Source organism: Lepidothrix coronata, unplaced genomic scaffold (assembly GCF_001604755.1).
Source record: "Lepidothrix coronata isolate B3197 unplaced genomic scaffold, Lepidothrix_coronata-1.0 Scaffold48, whole genome shotgun sequence".
In the NCBI taxonomy this organism is placed as follows: Eukaryota; Metazoa; Chordata; class Aves; order Passeriformes; family Pipridae; genus Lepidothrix; species Lepidothrix coronata.
The window spans coordinates 2,873,645-2,894,040 of NW_016690228.1; the positions used below are offsets into that span (position 1 = coordinate 2,873,645).

The window sequence follows — 20,396 nt, forward strand, 5'->3', positions numbered from 1 at the left end:
GTCAACCTACCTTTCATAGCTAATTACAAATTTACTTCACCAAAAGGACTCAGCATCTGCAAATATTTTAACATCCAAAAGGTCCTAAAATACTAGTTAACTTCCATGAGCTATTCAGACAGAATATGCAGTACCATGTATGCAGCAACAGAAAGAGCGCATATAACTTGAATACTGGAAAAGTTTAAATCTGTTGTCATTAAATATTTTAGGCCTAAAGGAAGGCACTCCTTGTAATCACACAGTTAATGTTTAACCTGTCACTTTACTTAAAACTGTATCAGAACTGTTTTGTTTGAGTTTTCTTTCATTTTAATAATCTTTTTTTCCCCAGTGTAGGTAACACTTTTTGTTCAGTTTTACCTGCACAAAATGTAGCTATAAACGCTTATCTCAGTAACTCCACTAATAAATGCTCTAAGGCACATATTTTAGCAAATAGCTTACAAAAGACTATCCAAGAGCAAATGAACCAGACTTACTTGAACTTTAACCTCTTGATGACTCAGAAGGGGAACTAGAAAAGGTACAACTCCAGAATCAATCACCATTTGTATCTGTTCATTTCCACCATCTGTTAGGTAGGACAAAGCCCAAACAGTGTCCACAAGAATCTACAAATTGGAGAGAACATGGTTTACACATTGAACAGAAAAATCCATATAATGGAAACTTAATTTAGTGAACATTCCATGTATTTGAGAGTGGGGAGGAAAAGCATGCAATTTAGTTAAGAAAAACTTAAACATGATTATGATGAGACCTAATCAGTAAAATGTTAGATTACGTACAGCTATAAAAAATAGGGCCATTTGTTCCATCATAGTAACTTCTACATGTCCTCTCAAATTCCTTTTTTATTAAATAGCACATTTTGGTGCATAAAGTGACAGCATACATCATCTCACAAAGGTAAGCTGTTGGTTTGATTTGCATTTACCAGGTAGACAACCAGCTCAGATAAGTAGTTGTGCTAGTAACTTCCTGAAGAAAATACCAACCCAGCCTCCTTAGCACTGCTATAAATTTGTTAGCTGTGCTATCTTTTGATTATGGAATTTATAATTTCCTTAGTCTCTAATTCATACACCTCAGCATTTTTGATCCAGTGCAGTTCTCAACTGAAACTGCACACTGTTCTGGATATATGCCTTTTTCTGCCTTCATATTAAGAATAAAATCCACAGCAAAGGAAAGGAGTTCTTATACCAACTAAAGGACTAGCAAATATTGTAAGGTAGCAACTACTCAAGTGTTCAAGCAAAGCAAAACCCACAGAGAAATGCCTATCCTGCAGGGCAATTTGAGTATCCTAAAGAAAGTAAAGACTAAGTCATGGATGACTTGATAAGAATGATTTGAAAGCCCTTGAAAAAAAGAAAGGTACAAAAGTACAGTCACTGAAAGGTAGTATCTGAAGCAGAAACAAAGCCAGCAGAAAGAGGGATATCACATCACACAGAGATGATGTTAGGAACTGCAGGAAGAGAAATCTAGAGCCCACAAAGGACATTATCTGTTGAGGTACTTAGATCTGGTCTACTTTTAAAATACCCACTTAAAATTTCCAGCTATGAAGACAGCTGAGTACTGCAGTACTGAAAACATAGGAAGGACTTCACAGTCCTGACCCACAGGCTGCTTCCACCCAGCTCCAGATGCCAGCCAGCACAGACCTAACGCTCTCTTGACGCAGCCTGCTGCTGCCCTCACCTCCTATGCTGCAGGGACAGCAGAATGTGCTGCAGTGGAGCCAGTATCGCAGCAGAAGCAGTGAGAGATGGTGCCTCACCAGTTTGCTGCCCCACAGCCCTGTTGGTGACGAGAGCAGCAGCCGCCAGAAGTGCTCACAGGACTGTGGGCTGACCTACCTGCATCACTGACTCATCTCCAAAGATAGGTTTGCTGCTCCAGTACAGAGAGGCTGGGACCAGACTGGTACCTCCAAACTAGCACCTGACTCTCAGGATCAAAATGACGGACACCCTAATTGAGATCAGTCAAAACCTGGAATCACAGATTCTCATATCTACTTCAATAAGCTCTCATACAATCATTGCTTGCAAAAGCTTTCAGATTTGGCAGGGGAAAACTGCCTATAGGTTTGAAGTATATTTGGCTTTGCTATGTATTTCCATTCAGGTTTGTCCAAGTTACGCATTGAAATGTCACCATGTGCTGTCTCCCACTCATTACACTGGGAAAACCCTGGCAAAATCCCAGATTAAACTGTGCAAATATTTCATGGAGCCAAGCCCATTTCACCATTAAAAGAGCAGCAGAAACACCACTACTACAGCATGGCAGTAACGAATGACAGTTCCACCAACCTTATGCTTTATCCCCAGACCCACCACAAGGGTTCACTTCCTTCTTCCCTAAATTAAAGGATCACTGTAGAGATTACAAAGGCCTGACAGGAGAAGAAGAGCAGCTTGGTATCCTTAGTTACAGAGATCTTTGTTTCTGAAATCCCAATGTATAGCTTTAGGAAGTAAGTCTACACTTCCAAGGATCTTACTTGGAAAAATATAGGTAAACCCATGGAGCAGGAATGTGGGAAGTACTGGAGGTTTAGTATTATAAACATGAAGGTTGTCAAAGGTGCCAGAAAACAATAGTTTATTGCTGTTTATTTAAATGTGTTTTCACATGTTATTTCTTTAGTGAAACAGGTTGCGAAGTCAGGCACCCAACAGGTTACAAAATTCAGGTTTACACTCACAATATTTGATTGATATGTGGAATTAAATGTATTTTTTTACACATGCATTATATATCCTCTATGCAAAATTTTAAATTGGGGCAGAATTAAAGTGAAGCTGATGGTAAAGCTGGCATTTTCATTTTCTAGAGCTCAATTCTGCAAGATAGGAATTTTTTAACATATTTCTAATGTAAAGGATGCAAAAATCCCAGCTTTTAGAAAAGGTTATTTCAGAAATGTATTTGCACTTTCTTTTTTGTGGTCTGAGAGACTACAGTTATATTAGTCTTCATATTTGTGTATTTACTAATTATTAATAAATTAATGCACAAAACCAAGTTTGCTACTTAAACACAATCCTGCAGCTTTTTCTTTCTAGAGAAAACAGAGAATTTAAATATTGAAAACTTTAGAAAGTACTTACGTTTATATCTGTATGATAAATGAGAACACACAATGCTGGCAAAATCTGTAAAGAAGTTCATCAGTCATTACAAAAGAATAAAACTAGTGGTACAATCAAGAATCCAAGTACTGCAGTCACAACTTAGCTTGAGTCTATATTAGCATATTGTATTCACACACTTCCCAGCAGCTGGTCACTCCCTCAAAGTATGGACAAAAATATGTGCATTGTATTTAAAATTTGTAAAAATATGAGACAGGACTATATTTCAGACACACAGAGTGCAGATTGTACTTTGAGGGAAAACAAGCAAACAGAGATAAGATACACGTCTGCTATTTTGAAAGCTTTGTTACCACACATAAAATAAAAATCATTAGCCTCGTATCAATACACACAACCTGTTGGATTAAAGTTTTATTTTTATAATCACATGTGAAGAAAATATAAAACTGAGCTGTGATAAGACTGCTTAGAACAGAGTTTTTTATTTAGTAAAGTAGTATGTGTAAAAGCTTCTCTGTTCTTTGTTTCACTTTAAAAATGTCACTAACGTTTAGTTAACAGTATCATACTTCACATGGCTTCAAAAACTTCACCTACGCTTTGGAATTAATCTTAAAATGAAGAACTTTACGTACATTACAACTATAGTTCCAGTCAAATAGCACCATTTTACTAACTGTGTCTGTTCTATAAACACAGCATTTGCTCTGTTCACCAGTTTAAAAGGATTTTCAGATGCTTCTCATCTCAGGCTGGGACTTGGCATTGACTGCCAAGTCGATTGACAGCTACACAAACTACACAAACACAAACTACACCACATTCATTAGTTTACTTACATTTGCTCTTACTGAAAATTACATTTGGATACTTTTATATACAGAATCATATTCGTAGCCTTTCTTTTAAATAAAAACATGAAATGCTGAGTATGTTAACACTTTCTAATGTGTTAATTTTTTGTTGTGTCCTTTTTAATGTATAGCTCATCAGTCTTCAGTCTTGCTCAGTTTCAGATATAACAAATACCATTATTAGAGCCTTAGCAAGAATCACCAAATGGGTCATTTAACAACTGGTAAGTGGCACAAGACATGTGCACAGTGATAAAAAAACATGCATAAATTCACACAATTGGTCTCTAGCCCAGAGTATAAAAAATCATCTGTCTTGTAATTCTTTATTTACCTCCTGAACTGTCTCCATAGGCGGTGGAGGATCCTTATTCCTGCAGAGATTTACAATGACCCATGTGACGTTCCGAAGGAAGGTGATGGGAATGGAGGGATTGATGAAGGACAGAAGAGGTTTGACAACTCCCAGTGATATGACATAATCTCTACATTGAGGACCATCACCTACAGAAATGAAAATTGTTGTAAAAGAAATTACATTAAAAATGGAAAATCTTGAAATGTATGCAATGACATGTTGGGATACTGAAATTCTATGTTTCCTCACCAATAGTCTAATACTAAAATGTGCTGCTTAATTAAATATACATACGTACAGTTATGTATGTATATTTTAGGAGACATAAAATTTATCCTGTCAATATTTTGCATAGCAAGTGATACTATTATTTAGAAAAAAAATAGGAGGTACATATCTGATTCTGGCCACATTACATATTAAAAAAAATTATATCAAGCCACAGAATTTAGAGGAAACATAGTCTCATATGATAATGCCAATGTTTAAAAGTCAAATTCTAAAATGAAACGCTCCCTGAATTCAAATCATTAAAACAACAAGAGTTACCTATAATATTTCCGAGAGCCCAGACAGCTTGCTCACAAACATTCTGGTGTGGTGAATGAAGTAGTCTCAAGAAGAGGGGTACTGCATCTGTAGAATGAAAAGATTGGATTTGTCTTATACTGAAACATGGTATATGCACAGCACTTTCAATGATTTATACAAAACACTTTCTGCACTGTGCTTTATTCATGTTTCTATTATGATGGACGTATAAAACATTTCTATATATATCTAGAGAAAGGAAAAAACAGACTTGAGAACAGGCAACTATTAAAAGACTATGCTCCCCACATTTAAATATTTCCCCATATTTGTCAAAGTGATATGCAAGACTCTCAAGCATGCAGGTGTGAGGTTTCTTGTCCTGGTAATTCAGATTTTCCAGGTATCCAAGATCCTAGCAGAATGACATGCCTACTTGTGCAAACCTGCTTCATATCCTGACTTTAAGAAAATAGCTTCCTCCCAAGAGGTAGCTATAGTTAGTTTCCATATGCAGTGAAGATTTACATCCATCTGCCAGTACTAAGACACATTTTAATTTGCTCTTATATAACGCCGGCAACATACCAGATTAAACAAGTAGTACTGATTTTAGATATCATTCTCTGTGGAATTAGATACATTTAGTAGAGCTAAGAAACCATCCCTTTACTATTCCCATGCACTACTTTCCTTCAGACAACCCATATCATTTGAAAGACAGTAATTCTTCCAGAAATTTAAATCTATATATGATCATACTCATCCTATAGTCTTTCTAAGTAAAATAGATCTATTTATAAACTGTTAAAAAGTATTTTTTTCTTGCAAAAATAGCTTCAGAAATTTTAAAAAATTGCAATACAATCTGTGAGCAACTGTGAATCAATATGCTGTTGATCATGTAACAGGTGATAATAAGCCAAAAAACCCTGATGTATTTTCCTGAAAAATACAGAGCGATGAAGAACCTAAAATTCCTTCTCCACTCTAGATGAGTAATACACCAATTGCTTCTAACTGTCAAGCTAGGAGGGACAGCAGCACACTGTTGCTTAAGAACACACACTCTTCTTGTAACAATCATCCCACTTCCATTAGCTCAAGTGGAATATTTTAGCTTCCTTCTCAGCGATTAACAAGATTACACCTCAGTCATACGTGCATTCAACATATTTCAGAGAGGAGAGTCAACTATGTAGTTTATATTAAGATTGCAATCCCGGTGTGCTTTCAAAACTAGGAATGAAGTTACTTCATATCATCACTCAGGCAAGAGGACAACCTGAGAAAGTGTGAGTTGCAGGTTATCTGATCTACTGCTCCCAAAAAAATTAATTACTCCTGCTCTGAATTAGCTCCTACCAAGAGCTAGTCTGTGTACATAGTACTTCTCTTTTGTTGGGCCTTCCAACTTCCATCTGTCCCTCTTGACTGCAGAAGGCTGCCTCTTCTGTATTTAGGCTGCACCAGCCTCTTCTGTAGCTGCAAGGATCTATTGCTTTGTTTCCTCAAACCATCCCTTATCTAAAGGAAGAAGAGCTGGGAAACTGTTTTCCCTTACTCATCTCCCAGCAAAAGCTGGGAAGACTAAACTTCCATTTTCTCTTCATGAGTAAAGCTGAAAATGCTTCTTGCTTCTTTAAAATTATTCTATTACATTTTGTTCTTTTCAAGCATTAACTAAACAGATTTTGGGAAATACATATCTCAGCTTGAACTTCTAGTAATTGTTCAGGTAACAATGCTTTCAGCTCTGCTGAACATATTTTTATTCTACTTTAAATTTTTTCTTTAGATTTTTTCCAGATTTTTTCCTGCAAAGCTAATACTGTAAACAGCCTTTCTGTTAGATTCATTCATTCAAACAGGATAACACTGTGGGACATGACAAAGGAAGAAAACAATGAACAAAGTTGAGAAGGAAGAAAACACCTCGGAGTAGATTTTCTAAGATATTTAGACACCAGAAAAGTAATCCAAAACCAGAGTTCTCCAATCACATCAGGAATTTTTGAAACGAACTCAAGATATCGATTTTCTTAAAAAGGCTTTAGATTGTTATCCAGAGCTCATTTTGATAAGCATTTTTATTCTATTGCTTCAATATCTTAACTTTAGAGAATCTAACAATTAATGAGATATTTTATTAGCTATGAAAACATACAAACCAGCATTTTGATTTGAAAGGTAGGCTCATACACTTAAAAAAAAAAATCAAATAACTAAGTCACTGTTTTTCAATAAAAAATGGGAATATGAATAAGCCCGGACAATTTATTATATATTTGCTTATCTACAGTCTCCTGTTTAATAACAAAACATTGTAGTTAGCATAAAGGTGATTGCTTTCAGATAAGTGTGCTGAAACATAAAAGCTATATATATAGTAATGAAAAATTTATTTGATTAATATATCTTCAATTATCTTTAGAGTTTCTTTCCTATCTCTTTTCAGTTTCTTTCTCATTGTCTGACTAAGAAAGAAACAAAGCCAGCACAACAAATGCTGTGTGTACAGGATATATTAATCATGCAGTCAAGGAAAGGATGGTAATTTTTTAACTGTTTATTTAAACGTGCAACCTTACATAACTGTATGTATTTAATAAATTTAATAAGATTTATGAACATACCTTTAAGGTAGAAAGAATTGCTTCCTAACTTAAGTTTTAGCCACAGAGCAATTAATGGTACATGATTTCAGAAATCAAGAATTAGAAAGGACTAACATTCTGTCATATTCATTATATCATCTGTCATTCTCTATCTTCTTTATGGGAAAATCAAGTCTAGGATCCTTAATATTAATTGTTAGTGACAAACAGATTAGTGTTTAAGAGCAAATGTAGAAATTTCTAGAAAAAGAGGACAGACATGTATTTAATATTTTAATGGTTTTACAACAAATAGCATTTGTTATCCAAATACTCCCTTTTCGCCACAATATCAACCACCCTCAAAAAACCCCCAAACTGTAATACTTACTAGACTGTACAACAGCTTGAGTCTGTGCAGAAGTGCCTGATGCTATGTTAGTCAGTGCCCATGCTGCTTCAAATTGTAATGAAGGACTGTAACGAAATAATTTTATAGTAGTAAGTTGAAACATGATCTAAAGACTATTTTATGTTTCATTTCAGTATTACTAGCTGAATCCACTCTGAGATATACATTTAAGCAGTGCCACTGGGTTAAAATTTTAAAAAAACCCTCTAAACCTGGATATTTCAGGGAAAAGGCTGTAAGAAAAAAGAGATCTTGCATTATATGACCTTTTGTAAACCATTCATCGTTCTGAGTTAACATTAGTAATAAAAAAAGTCCAACCAAACTTGATACTTCTAACATTACACCCTAGATCAAGTGCAAGCTGGTATACTGGGATACAGAAATTTTTCTGCTCCACTACAGACAGAAGAAAAATCTAGCACCTGTATTAAAAGACAGCATCATACCTGTATTAAATCTTACTTATTAAATGCAGGTAAAATTAGTTACAAATATCATGAAAGCTGGTGTAACATCTCTTCCAAGATCTCTCTCAACTGTTGTCTATACCAACAGCAATTTACTAGAACAGGTTGCATGAAAACTGTTGTTCAAGCAAATGCTAAAGGTTAAGAGTTCTGGAAGCTATGAGAAAGTTTACAGCTTATGGTCATTGGCATAACAGCAAGTCTGGCTTTAGGAGGAGCAGAGAATACTTATTGTTAAGTGACTGATTTTCGTTTCCATGATTTTTCTGTCTTTATCAATCATGTTTTACATATAGTCATAGTACCTGCTTATTATACCTGCTTTGTGTATTAATTTCCAAAGCATTTTAAGGTTTTGTTGGGGATGGGACTAGAAAATAATTAGATAGGAGGTAAAAACAAGTCGTACCTGTCAGCAGCTACCCATAAACCTTTACATTCTAGGATCAAATGCGTTAAAATTCTAGTTCTAGGCTGGTCCTTTTTTTTTCTCCTCTTGTGGTAAGGTTTCAGTATAACATGAACGACAGCTTTAATGATTTGTTATTTGAAGTCTTTTTTGAGTTTAACTCTAACAGATATTATACAGCAATTACAATTAAAAAAACTGCTTAAGAAAGCATTGAGTTCAATTTTGAAAGACTTATTAAACATATACAAAGGTAAATCATGCAAAAACTAGCAGAAAATTCAAATTCAAAGCATTTTCAGAGCACTGAACCTACTGAATCTACTTCTAGGGCAGACAGGCATTTTAAAAATGGTATGTTGACTTGAACATTATCGCCAGCTGCCTTCTAAGCAACTGTTTTGTTAAACAAGCTAGAAAAAAAGCTACTCGTGCTTCATGTTTTTGCAGTAACCAAAATATACCAAAAATACCAAATTGCATTTTTGAAGTTTCTAGCCCTTAGGGCTGCAGAAATAACATTGAGATTGGAAATATTATAAATACATTAAAATGAAAATATTATAAATACATTTATGGTAGCCTGAGACCAGAGACAGGCTAAAATATTTACCTCAACTGTGTTAATCTCCGTGTATCCGAATAAGGGGCTCATGCTTTGTGGAATATGGCATTTTTCTTACATGTCATTAAATTCTTGCAACTACATGCTCAATGTTCTCTACCTTCTTTACTGAAGCTCTTATCTTCCAATAAAGAATCATAGCAAAGAGCATGTTGTACCATCACATAAGAGAGCAGCAGAGAGCCAGAAGGAAAACCCATCTTGCAGTGAGAAGGAAAGAAACTAGAAACTTAAGCTAATAATGAGTGTATTCCGGAAAAGAAAGGCCCCTGTTCACAATCAGGCATGTTCTCTGCCTTCACACAAATATACACAACAAGACAACAAGTCTGAGGCAGGTTTCTTAAAAACAGTTAGTAAAAGACTGAAATATTCAAAACCAATGAGAAATGCAGTAAGGTTTTCTCCATTAGCTGGATATGCTCAAACATGCTCTAAAAAATAAAATGACATTTCAGTGGCAGAATAAATATCCCTGGAGAACTTACGATGTATCATCATGGAATGTGATCCACTGTGTCAGATTTTATGGTGCTCTGAATCCTCAGTTTCACTTCAAATAATGACATATTTTTTGGATGTAAGTTTCCAGTAAAGGCAAACATTTTTAAAAGAATACTTACTTATCATCCCTTTCTAGGCATTTTACCAGAATTGGTAAAATTCCAGATTTTATTAAGTCATCAATAGGTGGATTTCTGTCACTGGATAGGAGTTTTCTGTGAAATTAAGAGTAAAAGTAAAGTAGGTAACTTTCATAATGAAAAATGTGTAGAAATCATGTTTCTCTATCTATTTATTTTTACCTTGCAGCTTGGACAGCACTCAGTTGGATCACTGGGTTGTCACTTGTGGCGTTCTGAAAAAAAAACCCAACAGTGAAAACTAAAATGCACAGAACACACATTTCTAGTTAAAAGAAAAAGTTAAATGTAACATACCTGCAGTATAGCTTCTAGTGTTACGTTTTGCTTGAAAAGAAAAAAATGTGGTTTAGTCATTTTACTGCTAAGTTATAGGCTTTTTAAACATTTAATACAATCAAATTCATTTTAACAGTGAATCTATTCATAAATTTGCTTTCAAATAACTGCAAGACAGCAGAACACACTGTTTGGAGACATCACCAAAGTTTTAAAATAATTCCAGAATCAAGGAACTTACTGCTTTGAAGTCAGCATCAACATCAGAATCTTCTAAACTTTCTTCTTGAGGAACATTTCTTTTTTTCAAAAGATGTTCATCTCTTTTGTTCTGTAAAGGAACAACAGAAAATAAAGCCACTTTTAATGCTTATTAGTACAGGGTGGTGGAATATAATGGACCCTTTCAACATATAAGTATAGATAAAATTGCCTTTTTTTAATGGCATCTGTAACTGCAAATAGAATTCGCGGGATTTCAGCTGTAAGAATATGGCAGCTGGATAACCACAGACAGACGTATGACAATCCATGACATTTGAATTAATAAAAACTTATGGTTTAGGGATCAGCTTTTCTAACAGACATTTACAGTATTCATAGCTCTGCATGACATTAACATTTAGACACACACAACAGAAATTCCTTTCCAGCGTAAGATTAGTTTTCAGCTAAACCTGCTTGAAAGCTCCCTGGATACATCTATTTGCATCTTGTGTGTAAAGTAGCATCCTCCATGTACACTGGTACTTGCAGTATTTCCTACTCACACAAAACACCCTCCGGTCTTAGCTACTTTAAGGAATTACAGAAGAAAAAAAATTATCTTTTCAGTGATAAAGTACCCATTTAACATTTCTAATTTAACAAATTTGAAGACATAAACCCCTAATTTTAAAAGAAAGAAAACAAATCATCAATTGTTTACACTTTTTTACAAATTTAAAATGTATTAAAAGTATTATACCAAAAGTATGAAACCCTCTCTTCTAAATGTTAGGCTTTATCTTTTATTTGATACGTCTAGACGTACAAAGAGAGAGGGGGCAATGGAAGATGATGACACAGCATGTATATCTGAACACCTTTTTCTGGTTAGTTTTGTTTTTTTAATAAGCGCATGAAGATTTCTTTTTTTAATGAAGCAAAATGTTAAAAAAGAATAACAACCAGCTATAAGAAAGATTATATACCCAGCTACAATAAGAAATCTATTATACTAGCAAGGAAAGGCAGGCTTTTCAGTCTCCAATTATCTGATAACCAAACTACTGACTAAAGAGATTTTATTATATCACACCTTGTAGCGTATAAAAAAAAGCCTTTAAACAGAATGATGTGTTGAAGGCTCCCCAATATTTTATTTTATGTTAAAAAAACCCAACAGCCTCAGGTCTAAAATTTCTGAGACTTGCTTACTTTTTAAACGTCTTAAAAAGAATTTAAAACAAATTCTCCAGTCTCAGTCTGAAAGGCTCTCAAGCAAAATATTTTTTTTCAGACAAGAGAATGCTAAAACAACAACCAAGCACCAGAATAACCCTTTAATGCAGAAGACAACATCCTGCAGAACTTAGTATTGTTTAATTTTTGTCAAGTTTAAGTATAGAAACTAGATCCTCAGAGTGCACAAGACCACCTAGACTGGCAGTGGCAGCCTCTCCAGAGCTGTACAGTAACAGCTGTACAAGGAACACATCCATACAAAGAAGCACCGCAGGTATTTTATTGACAAGTGATTCCGGAGAGAAGTAAGATGGAAATGAGCAGGCAGTTGAATGCTGAGAAAGTAGTGTTACACAGACAAACTCCATCGGGCAGGTACAGATTGACAGATAGATTCAGTAAAGACCTATAACCTAATTTTCCCACACCAGGTACTTGGCACTGCCTTTTTAAGCAAAGAGCAAACATCGTTGAACCCTCACCAATCTGACTTTGCTCAAGTACAACTCCTTTTCCCACTTTTGTCTCAACCATAGCCTACATTTTGGCAACTGCATGGACTGGACCCAGTTTCCAGAGTCCCTCTCCACGATCACGTCAGCTTTTCTCCCTAATGCACAGCTACTATACACATCCACCTGCAGAGGAAGCAGTTCCTTCCTGCCTCACATGAATGGCTTCTCCTATGGAATCAGCTGTGTTGTTATGGTAAAACAAGCCAACACTGCAAGAAGGGATTGGAGTTGGAAGAAGGTCCTGATATCTTCAGTCATCTGTCCTCTTCCTATCCAGAGAGAACATCATAGATCATGATGGTGAGCAAGCCCACACAGGCATGAATGTACAGGGAGACAGGTTTAGTTATGCAGGCGGCAGGCACAGGTCCAGCAGACATTCACTGTTTTCAGAAAAGGTGCAGCCTGAAGGAATTGGTGTTTTAGTGCAGAACTATTGCCACTGTTTGCTGGAGCAAGTTAAATGTTTCATATTAAATCATTTACTGGGAAGGGTAAAGTTTCCTTGACATTAGCAGCAGACTACTGGAGTACAAGGCAGGGGTTTTCCGGTTCTGTTCCTTCTAAAATATTTGGCTGGATTTTCTACATTTCATGTTCAGAAAACGCAGGGATGGAGTATTGCAGGGTTATTCTAAAATGTGTTTGATTTAAGCATTGTTATCCATGTCTTTACTGAACACTTTCAGAGATGGTGATTTTGCCGCTTCCCTGGGCAGCCTGTTCCAATTCCTGAAATCCTTTCAGTGAAGAAATTTTTCCTAATATCCAATCTAAACTTCCACTGGTGCAACTTGAGGTCATTTCCTCTTGTCCTATTGCTCCTTACTTACTTTAGAGAAGAGATTAACCCCCATCTCACTACAACCTCCTTTCAAGTAGTTGTAAAGAGCGATAAGGTCCCACCTGAGCCTTCTTTTCTCCAGGCTAAACATCCCCAGCTCCCTCAAACCGCTCCTCATAAGACTTGTGCTCCAGACTCTTCCCCAGCTCCACTGCCCTTCTCTGGACATGCTCCGGCACACTTATGTCTTTCTTGTAGTGAGGTGCCCAGAACTGAACACAGTACTCAAGGTGCAGCCTCACCAGTGCTGAAGAACAGAATGGTTGGGGTTGGAAGGAACCTTTAAAGATCATCTAGTTCAACACCTTCCCCCCTCCAATACAACGCAGAGAATACAGTTGGAATAAAGCAAGAATCCCACTGAGGGCAACTGAACAGCATCCTCACAGAACAGCAGGAATGAGTTGCTTGGTCTTCAGCAGCCAAACAGCTGGAAAATCACCTTCCACAAACATGAGGCAGTAGGTCTAGAGCACACCAGTGGTCAAAGCCCTGAATTATTCCATGCCACTTCACCCGAAGAACTTCAGAAAGACTACTTCATGCTTAGTCACAATAAGCACATTTCTCTACAAGTACTGTTAGCTGAAATAGTTTACTTGAGTAGTATTTAGAGGGGCATGCACAAACCCTCTCTGCCTGTGGCCACAGAATAGGTGATGAACACTTTCTTACCGTTCTTACGACTCCCTAGAAATCTTTCAGGGACTTGGGCAAAGAAGAAAGGAGGACAAGTTGTAAATGAACACATAGGTACAGAGGAGCAGTAACAGAACAGTAAGTGGCTTGTCTCCTTCAAGCAATTGTCTATGAGTACATCGATGCACCAGCCATCTCCAAACTGCACTCCTCACGAGAATGCTGTTCACCTGGAGGAGAGTCCCTGGAGTCCCCAGATGAACAGACACTTAAGGACTTTTCTCCTCATGGCAACAGCATGCAGAGAGGTGATACAAAATGGAGCTCCAACTAACTGTTCCGCAGCTTTCAGGAATAGACATACCCCACTGGGAGGCCACCAATGGTGAAGACTGGAACAAAGGAACAATGTTTCAAATTCTGGCCCATCAAACATATATAATCTAGGTTTAAATCCCACTATGCATCAGGGTCTCTTGACAAGAGCAAAACTGCATCAAATAAATTAGAAATCTTAGCATGGTAAGACTGAGTAAGAATGCAAAGCCTCTCATTCATAGCTGCATGCTAAATATGGCCATAATATATAAGCTGAGTTAACCCAGAGCCTAGTTATCTCCCATTCCAGCAAGCCTTCTATGCCTGCATACACAACTAATTCCTTCGGCAACATGAGTATACCTAAGAGAATGCTTCCTAATGCTAATAGTAACCAAAATAAGTATGAATAAATGTATATATTCTAATGCCAAGATGCCCTCTTTAAGGGAGAGGTGAACTTCATAGGACATAACTGACCCCAGATTGTTGCTACAATTTCTGAGTGCAGGCAACATCTTCGGGCTGCCAGTTATATTGTGCGAAAGGCTCCAGAAAAAATTACCTCAGTCAAGGAAAGAGAGAGCAAGCAAGAATGTTACTGTAGCTACTCACTGTTTGAGGGTGGCTGGGTTGAAAAAACTGTCAAGAACAAATATTGAGGAGCTTCCACAGCAGCCTGAAGCAGAGAGGCTTTTGAGAAACACTCAACACTTCTATTCTTATTAGCCCTTCTTATGAAGTCAAGGTGTTCATGGAACCTTCCAGTTCTAAAAAGTGTCTTTAAGCCTATCTGAAACAGGTCTGCCATTTGCAAAAGTGTCCAATCCCCGGACAGCTAAACTCCTGCATACAGTAATTTGATAGACTAAATCACTCCCTTTCATAAGGTAAAAGAAGGTGATTCGCAGCTTGTCATGACCTTAAAATGCTTGCATTTTGTCATATTATGGCAAACTCAAAAAGTTTTTGCCTAAATCATAGCACCAGCCTCTTCTGCAGGCTCCTATGGTGAAAGTGAAGACAAATGAGCATAGCTGGATACAGCTGTCTTGTTCAAAGCCTGGTGAAACAGCCCTTTCAAAGGCAGAGGCATCAGACTGAAATCCCTGATGAAGGGTAAGACCTTGTCACCAAAAAAATTAAGCAGGTCTTCTTCAAAAGGGAAGATCCTTAACACTGCCTGAAACATGCACAGTAAGTGTGAAAGTTAATAAACAGCAGCTGACTGCTGGTCATAAGCATGCCAACAGTCTGGTAGAGATGCCACTACAGCAGCCTACAAAGGTTTCCGTACAAACAAAAGATATGGGGACATACATGCCAGCCAAAAATGCCAAATTCCTAGAAACAATAGTAATGATACGATGAGTGTACTTTCTGCTCACTTTAATGACAGATGCCCATCATTTGCTTCACTGACAGTGGGATGGTCAGACTGTACGAACACTAAATATGCCAATCCTGCAGATCCTGGTACCCCTTTGTTTATCTTCTTGGAAGATGGTCACAGGATTAAAAAAAAAAAGTTTACCAATGCAAGTAAATTTCAGATGTTCAAAAAAACGATTAATGGAAGAAGAAACTTGTGTTCAGAGAGTATGTCAAACAAGCTCTGTGCTGCATTGCATTTAGTACTATGAGACATGGCCAAAAGGATACTCTAATGGAACTGTGGAAGGTGTCAAATATGAATTAACACACACTTTTCAGCATTTGACACATGGGAAAGCTCTGTGAGAGTGTCAAGTCAGTTGGGAGGCTTCAAGATCAAAAGGGAAAAGAAATAAACAAGAAAATCTTTGCCTTCAGGTAACAAACAAACACCATTACAAAATGCTTTTTCAGGTGAGAGAAAGCTTTAGGAACTCAGCAGCCAGTAGGAATTCTTTTGGCATGAAAGTTAAGATACTCAAGTCTGAGGACAAAAACCAGAATTTCAAGAGCATCTCAACATTAGGAACTGGAGTTCCTTATGCTAGCCAGCATTAGCTATACTCACAAATGACAATAAGTAGCTCTTTCCCCTGCAATTACATCCAAAAAAAGACTAAGGGATCACACCAGTGATGGAAGCAGATTCAGGTTGTCCGGACATCTCCCTTAAGCTACCACTGTGACAGGCTGAGCTGGACTTCTAGGTTTCACTTAGACATAATCTCCAATTTTGGTTTTGGAGGGTGAGAGTACCTGCCACAGCCTATCATGAAGAAAAAGGAAATGCCTACCACTCCAATCTCATCATGTTAAAAGGATGCTCTGAAAACCTCTACTGAATATCCTCCTCTTAATGAAAGTTTTCATAGGTGGGTTATCTAGCCTGAGTGAATTTCTAGTAACACCTCTTGGATATGAATCTGGGGAAAGATTGTACTTATTTAATGGTTGGGAAAGGACCATTAGTTGGCTCTACTTACTGTCCCAGAACTCATTAACACTTGGAGAGATTAAAAAAAACCCCATAAAACTGTAAAAAGACTGAACAGGTCAATCTGATGATCTTACTATCTATGGATATTAAAATTATATCCTACTGCTTAATGAACTAGGTCACCTGCATCCAAAGGCAGTCAGATTCTGAGCCTCTTCTTCAGATAAAGTGCATAGCTACAGATATACAGTTAGAAGACAAAGGCGACTTTTCTACATTTGAGTTATGCTAACTCACCTTTGTGACCACAGAGAGCAATGACAACATTCTTGTTTGGGTATTGCACATCTGTCCCAGAAGAGGAGCAGGTTGACTAAAAAGAAGTACACACACAGGTGCACACCAGTGTGTGGTCCAACAGCCCTAAGCACAGATTGAAAAGATTGAAGCCTCTTAAAGTCAGGGAAAACCAAGTTCTTATCAAAATGAATTCAAGCAAGCCTCCAAAGAATTTCTTCACAGCCCTTTTCAACTAAGCCTTTAGAAGAATACATTAGGAATGTAATTTTCCTCTTAGGGTATTTTTTTTTAATGAATCAGTCAGGGCAGAGTAAATGCAAGTTCTTTTCCAAGAATTAGTGCTACTAACCCCGGTTAGGGAAGCTTCCAGAAGACCACACTAATAGTGTTTCAGTACCCTTGTGATTATAGCTCTTGTTTGAATTGGTAGACTAAAATATCTAATTTGCAATGAATGAAAAGCTATACATACACATTGAACTGGAAAAGATACGTAACTGATGCAAGTCTCACTATCCTGAAACTGAAAATGTGGACTTTTTTCTTTTGCATTCTCAGAGTTCCTGAGGATCAAAAAAAGGTTTTTCCCACTCTAGTGCTCCCAGCAACATGAAGACAGACTCCTTTCTTCAAGGTTTACTACTTTATTTAGGAACTATCATGGACATATGCAATCTGATTTAAGAAAGATCAGAGAAGGAGCAAGTACAATACGCCAGGGAAAGAGGTAAAAAAGAAAACACATATGCCCATACCTCCTTAATCCACCACTTGTTTAGCAAATAATTGCTTTGCCTCGCACCAAATTTAATTGGCAATTAGAGCTTCATGAGCTCATGTCCATGAGCTCTCAGAGGCAGCTGAGTTTGCCAAGAAAGCCAAAAATAAACCTTGCCAGAGATCGTGGAAGTTCTTAGGATTCCAGTTAGTTAGCATGACAGTATCCTGTGTTTCTGCTGAGGTTAGGAGTGCTAAGGCTTCCTTTGAAGGGTGGCATCTAAGTCAATGACCTGACTAAGGATTACCTGGCTTTAAGCACACAAATGGCCCAAGTCAAACTTCATCCTCAGGGAGAGCCAAGTACTCAGAAACAAAGGATCTCTCATAGCAGTGGAATTACAGGCTTCATTTAGACACGGAACCTTAAGGTGAATCCTAACAGTTACTCATCCACCCTACTCCCCTTTAGACTGAAACTAATATTCTAAGCCAATTAATTTCAGGGTCCCTGTTGCTAACAGAGCAGCCTTCAGGTTTCTGTGATGATGAAACTAAGTGATAAACACTCTAGACTTCACCGAGACACTACACAGAGTTAAAATTCTAACTCCTGATACAGTTTCCATCACCAACACTGACATTGTCATCCTGTCTGTCAGGAAAGAAGAGATGGCCACTGTTTAAGCTCTTAGGGCCATTGCTGTACAAACAATATAGCCAGAGACAAAGACTATCTTTCTAGAAATGTAGTAGATCCATTCCCAAAATGCACAGAACGCAAGGGCAATATGGAAACAGTAAAAGGGCACCTGACCATCAGGAGTGTCATCTGTCAGGCTCATGATGCCAACCCACGCCTCAACCTGAAATCTGCCAGACTACTGCTACCATTTTATGTCAGATAGCTTTGTTAATTCAATTCCTAAACAAATAATAAGTAATTGGGAAAAGAAAATGGGAAAAAAAAAAGTAAAGTTTCCTCCTTAATAAGAGCTGTGGTGTGAAGACAGTGAATAGAGATAATATATTCTTGAAATACAGAATGGGTTGCAAATGCACTTTGATGTCTGTAATCCCAAGAGAATAAACACCTCACACTGATGCATTGTTTACTACTGTTCAAAGCTGTGATTTTTTTATTTATTCCATCTTACAAAACAGAGATGGTAAGCAACTTCATCAGATTCATTTGTTTAATATTTATATCCACATTGATTCAACAGACAAACTTGTAGTGCTTCAATCGTACAGATCAAGAATATACTCAATTTGCCTGTTTCCTTCAAAGGCAGGTGTACGTGCAGCATCTGGACAGCTGGGATAAAGAGAAGATATCCCTTTGTTTTGAAGAGGCAGTGGTGGATTACTAAGGTCACGCCAACATGTATGTCCTGAATTTGGCATACTTGTGCTAGAGAAGCAGTGTAAGCTGTAAAGATAAGACTGAAGCAATGAACTTAACAAAATACATCCCTTTACAGTTCAGTCTCAATTCCATATGAGAAGCAATGGCCTCTCACCTGACACAGAGTTCCCACAGCAAACCAGTTGCCCACCAGCACCAGTTCAGTTGCTGCAAACCAACAACTTGGACACATGCTAAATTTCTTATTAAAGCAGATTTCTTCTGGTCTCTACAGTAGATGTTCAGCAAACACTCCAGAAGAACACCATTTCATGCATTTAAAAGTGCTGCAGCTGCTGTTCACTCTTGATTTACAGTCTGACCTACATCCAGTGCTCAGGCTTCTCCTCTAAATGTGTAACTGATCTTTGCATGTGCAGTTTTCAGTGAGAAGTCACTAGTAGCTCATAGGCTTCCTCCTCCTCATTTTCACTTGCATATTATGGGAACATGGAGGATTCCTTCCACACAGAACAATCCTTTGCCTTAAGTGTACGACTTGCTCCCACCATGCGTCTGTAATAAAATGGCCTGAAATTGTGACCTGTTACAAAAACCAATTATGAGAATTAAATTAAAATTCTCACTTTGCACTGCAAAGCTCTCTCCAAAGTACAATCCAAAGATTGTACTGGAATGCTCTCATTGCATCTCAATTTAACAAGATGTATGAGGATATGCTGCATTAGCAAAGCCCTCTGTTACAGTATTGTTTTGCTAACAGGCATACGCTGCCCAAGTGCTATGAGTGACTCTTCCCAGTATAGATTTCACAGTTATACAGCAAGTTTAACACTAAATCTGAACAGAGAGGGCCTTTAACATGTCAGCATAAACTTCCAGTACTGCTAATTTCCCAGTTATCTGGGTCAAATTAGATTTCTTTGACTAATTCCTATAGTCTCAGGATGAATCTTATAAATAGTAATTTTTTTCTATTGTAAAAAGATACAGAAGTTTTTCTATAAGACCTGAAAAACAAAAAGAAAGGATCCCAGGAAAATACTAGCACAAGATCTTTTGATAGCTCCTACACAATCAGGCGATAAGTGCAGACAAAACTTCTCAAAAACAAGTCAAGCTGATTTCTATCAACATAACTTCTATTTACAACCCCCCCCCCACTTTGATTTTAGCAATGATTTTGTCTTCTCTCTCAGTTTGCAAATAATGAAAATAAAAGTTATGGAATTGGGTGGGTGTGCACTCCTAACAAGCATCATTCAAACTGTCAACTATTCAGCTGGCAAACTGGAGATATGTATCAAATGGGAGACCAAATGGAGTTTGGGCTTTATTTAGACTATTCAAACCACACACTTCCATTAAGTCATCACTGAAAATATTAGAAAACATGGGTGATACCAAGCTGGAGAGGCCTGAAGCACATTGGGGAACAGAATAGGAAAGTCTGAAAAAAACAGATGCAATTCAGAAGACAAGAATCAATCACGTAAACAAAAATTAAATCTGTATTTTTTGAACTATGCAAACAGAACAAACAACTATGTTTGCTTTGTGGTACTCTAAGAAGTGTACA

At 37.2% G+C, this 20,396-nt stretch overlaps 1 protein-coding gene across 1 annotated transcript in view; it reads right to left on the minus strand.

Moving 5' to 3' along the window:
• Positions 1 to 20,396, minus strand: part of KPNA3 (karyopherin subunit alpha 3) — a 50,509-nt gene that overhangs the window by 9,272 nt on the left and 20,841 nt on the right. The window contains exons 3-11 of the mRNA XM_017815085.1: positions 10,540 to 10,629; positions 10,317 to 10,346; positions 10,182 to 10,234; positions 9,999 to 10,094; positions 7,851 to 7,936; positions 4,881 to 4,967; positions 4,308 to 4,477; positions 3,132 to 3,176; positions 483 to 614 (exon numbers count right to left, since the gene is read on the minus strand). Of these exons, the coding sequence (XP_017670574.1) occupies positions 483 to 614; positions 3,132 to 3,176; positions 4,308 to 4,477; positions 4,881 to 4,967; positions 7,851 to 7,936; positions 9,999 to 10,094; positions 10,182 to 10,234; positions 10,317 to 10,346; positions 10,540 to 10,629 (789 nt within the window). The remainder of the gene's footprint in view (positions 1 to 482; positions 615 to 3,131; positions 3,177 to 4,307; positions 4,478 to 4,880; positions 4,968 to 7,850; positions 7,937 to 9,998; positions 10,095 to 10,181; positions 10,235 to 10,316; positions 10,347 to 10,539; positions 10,630 to 20,396) is intronic.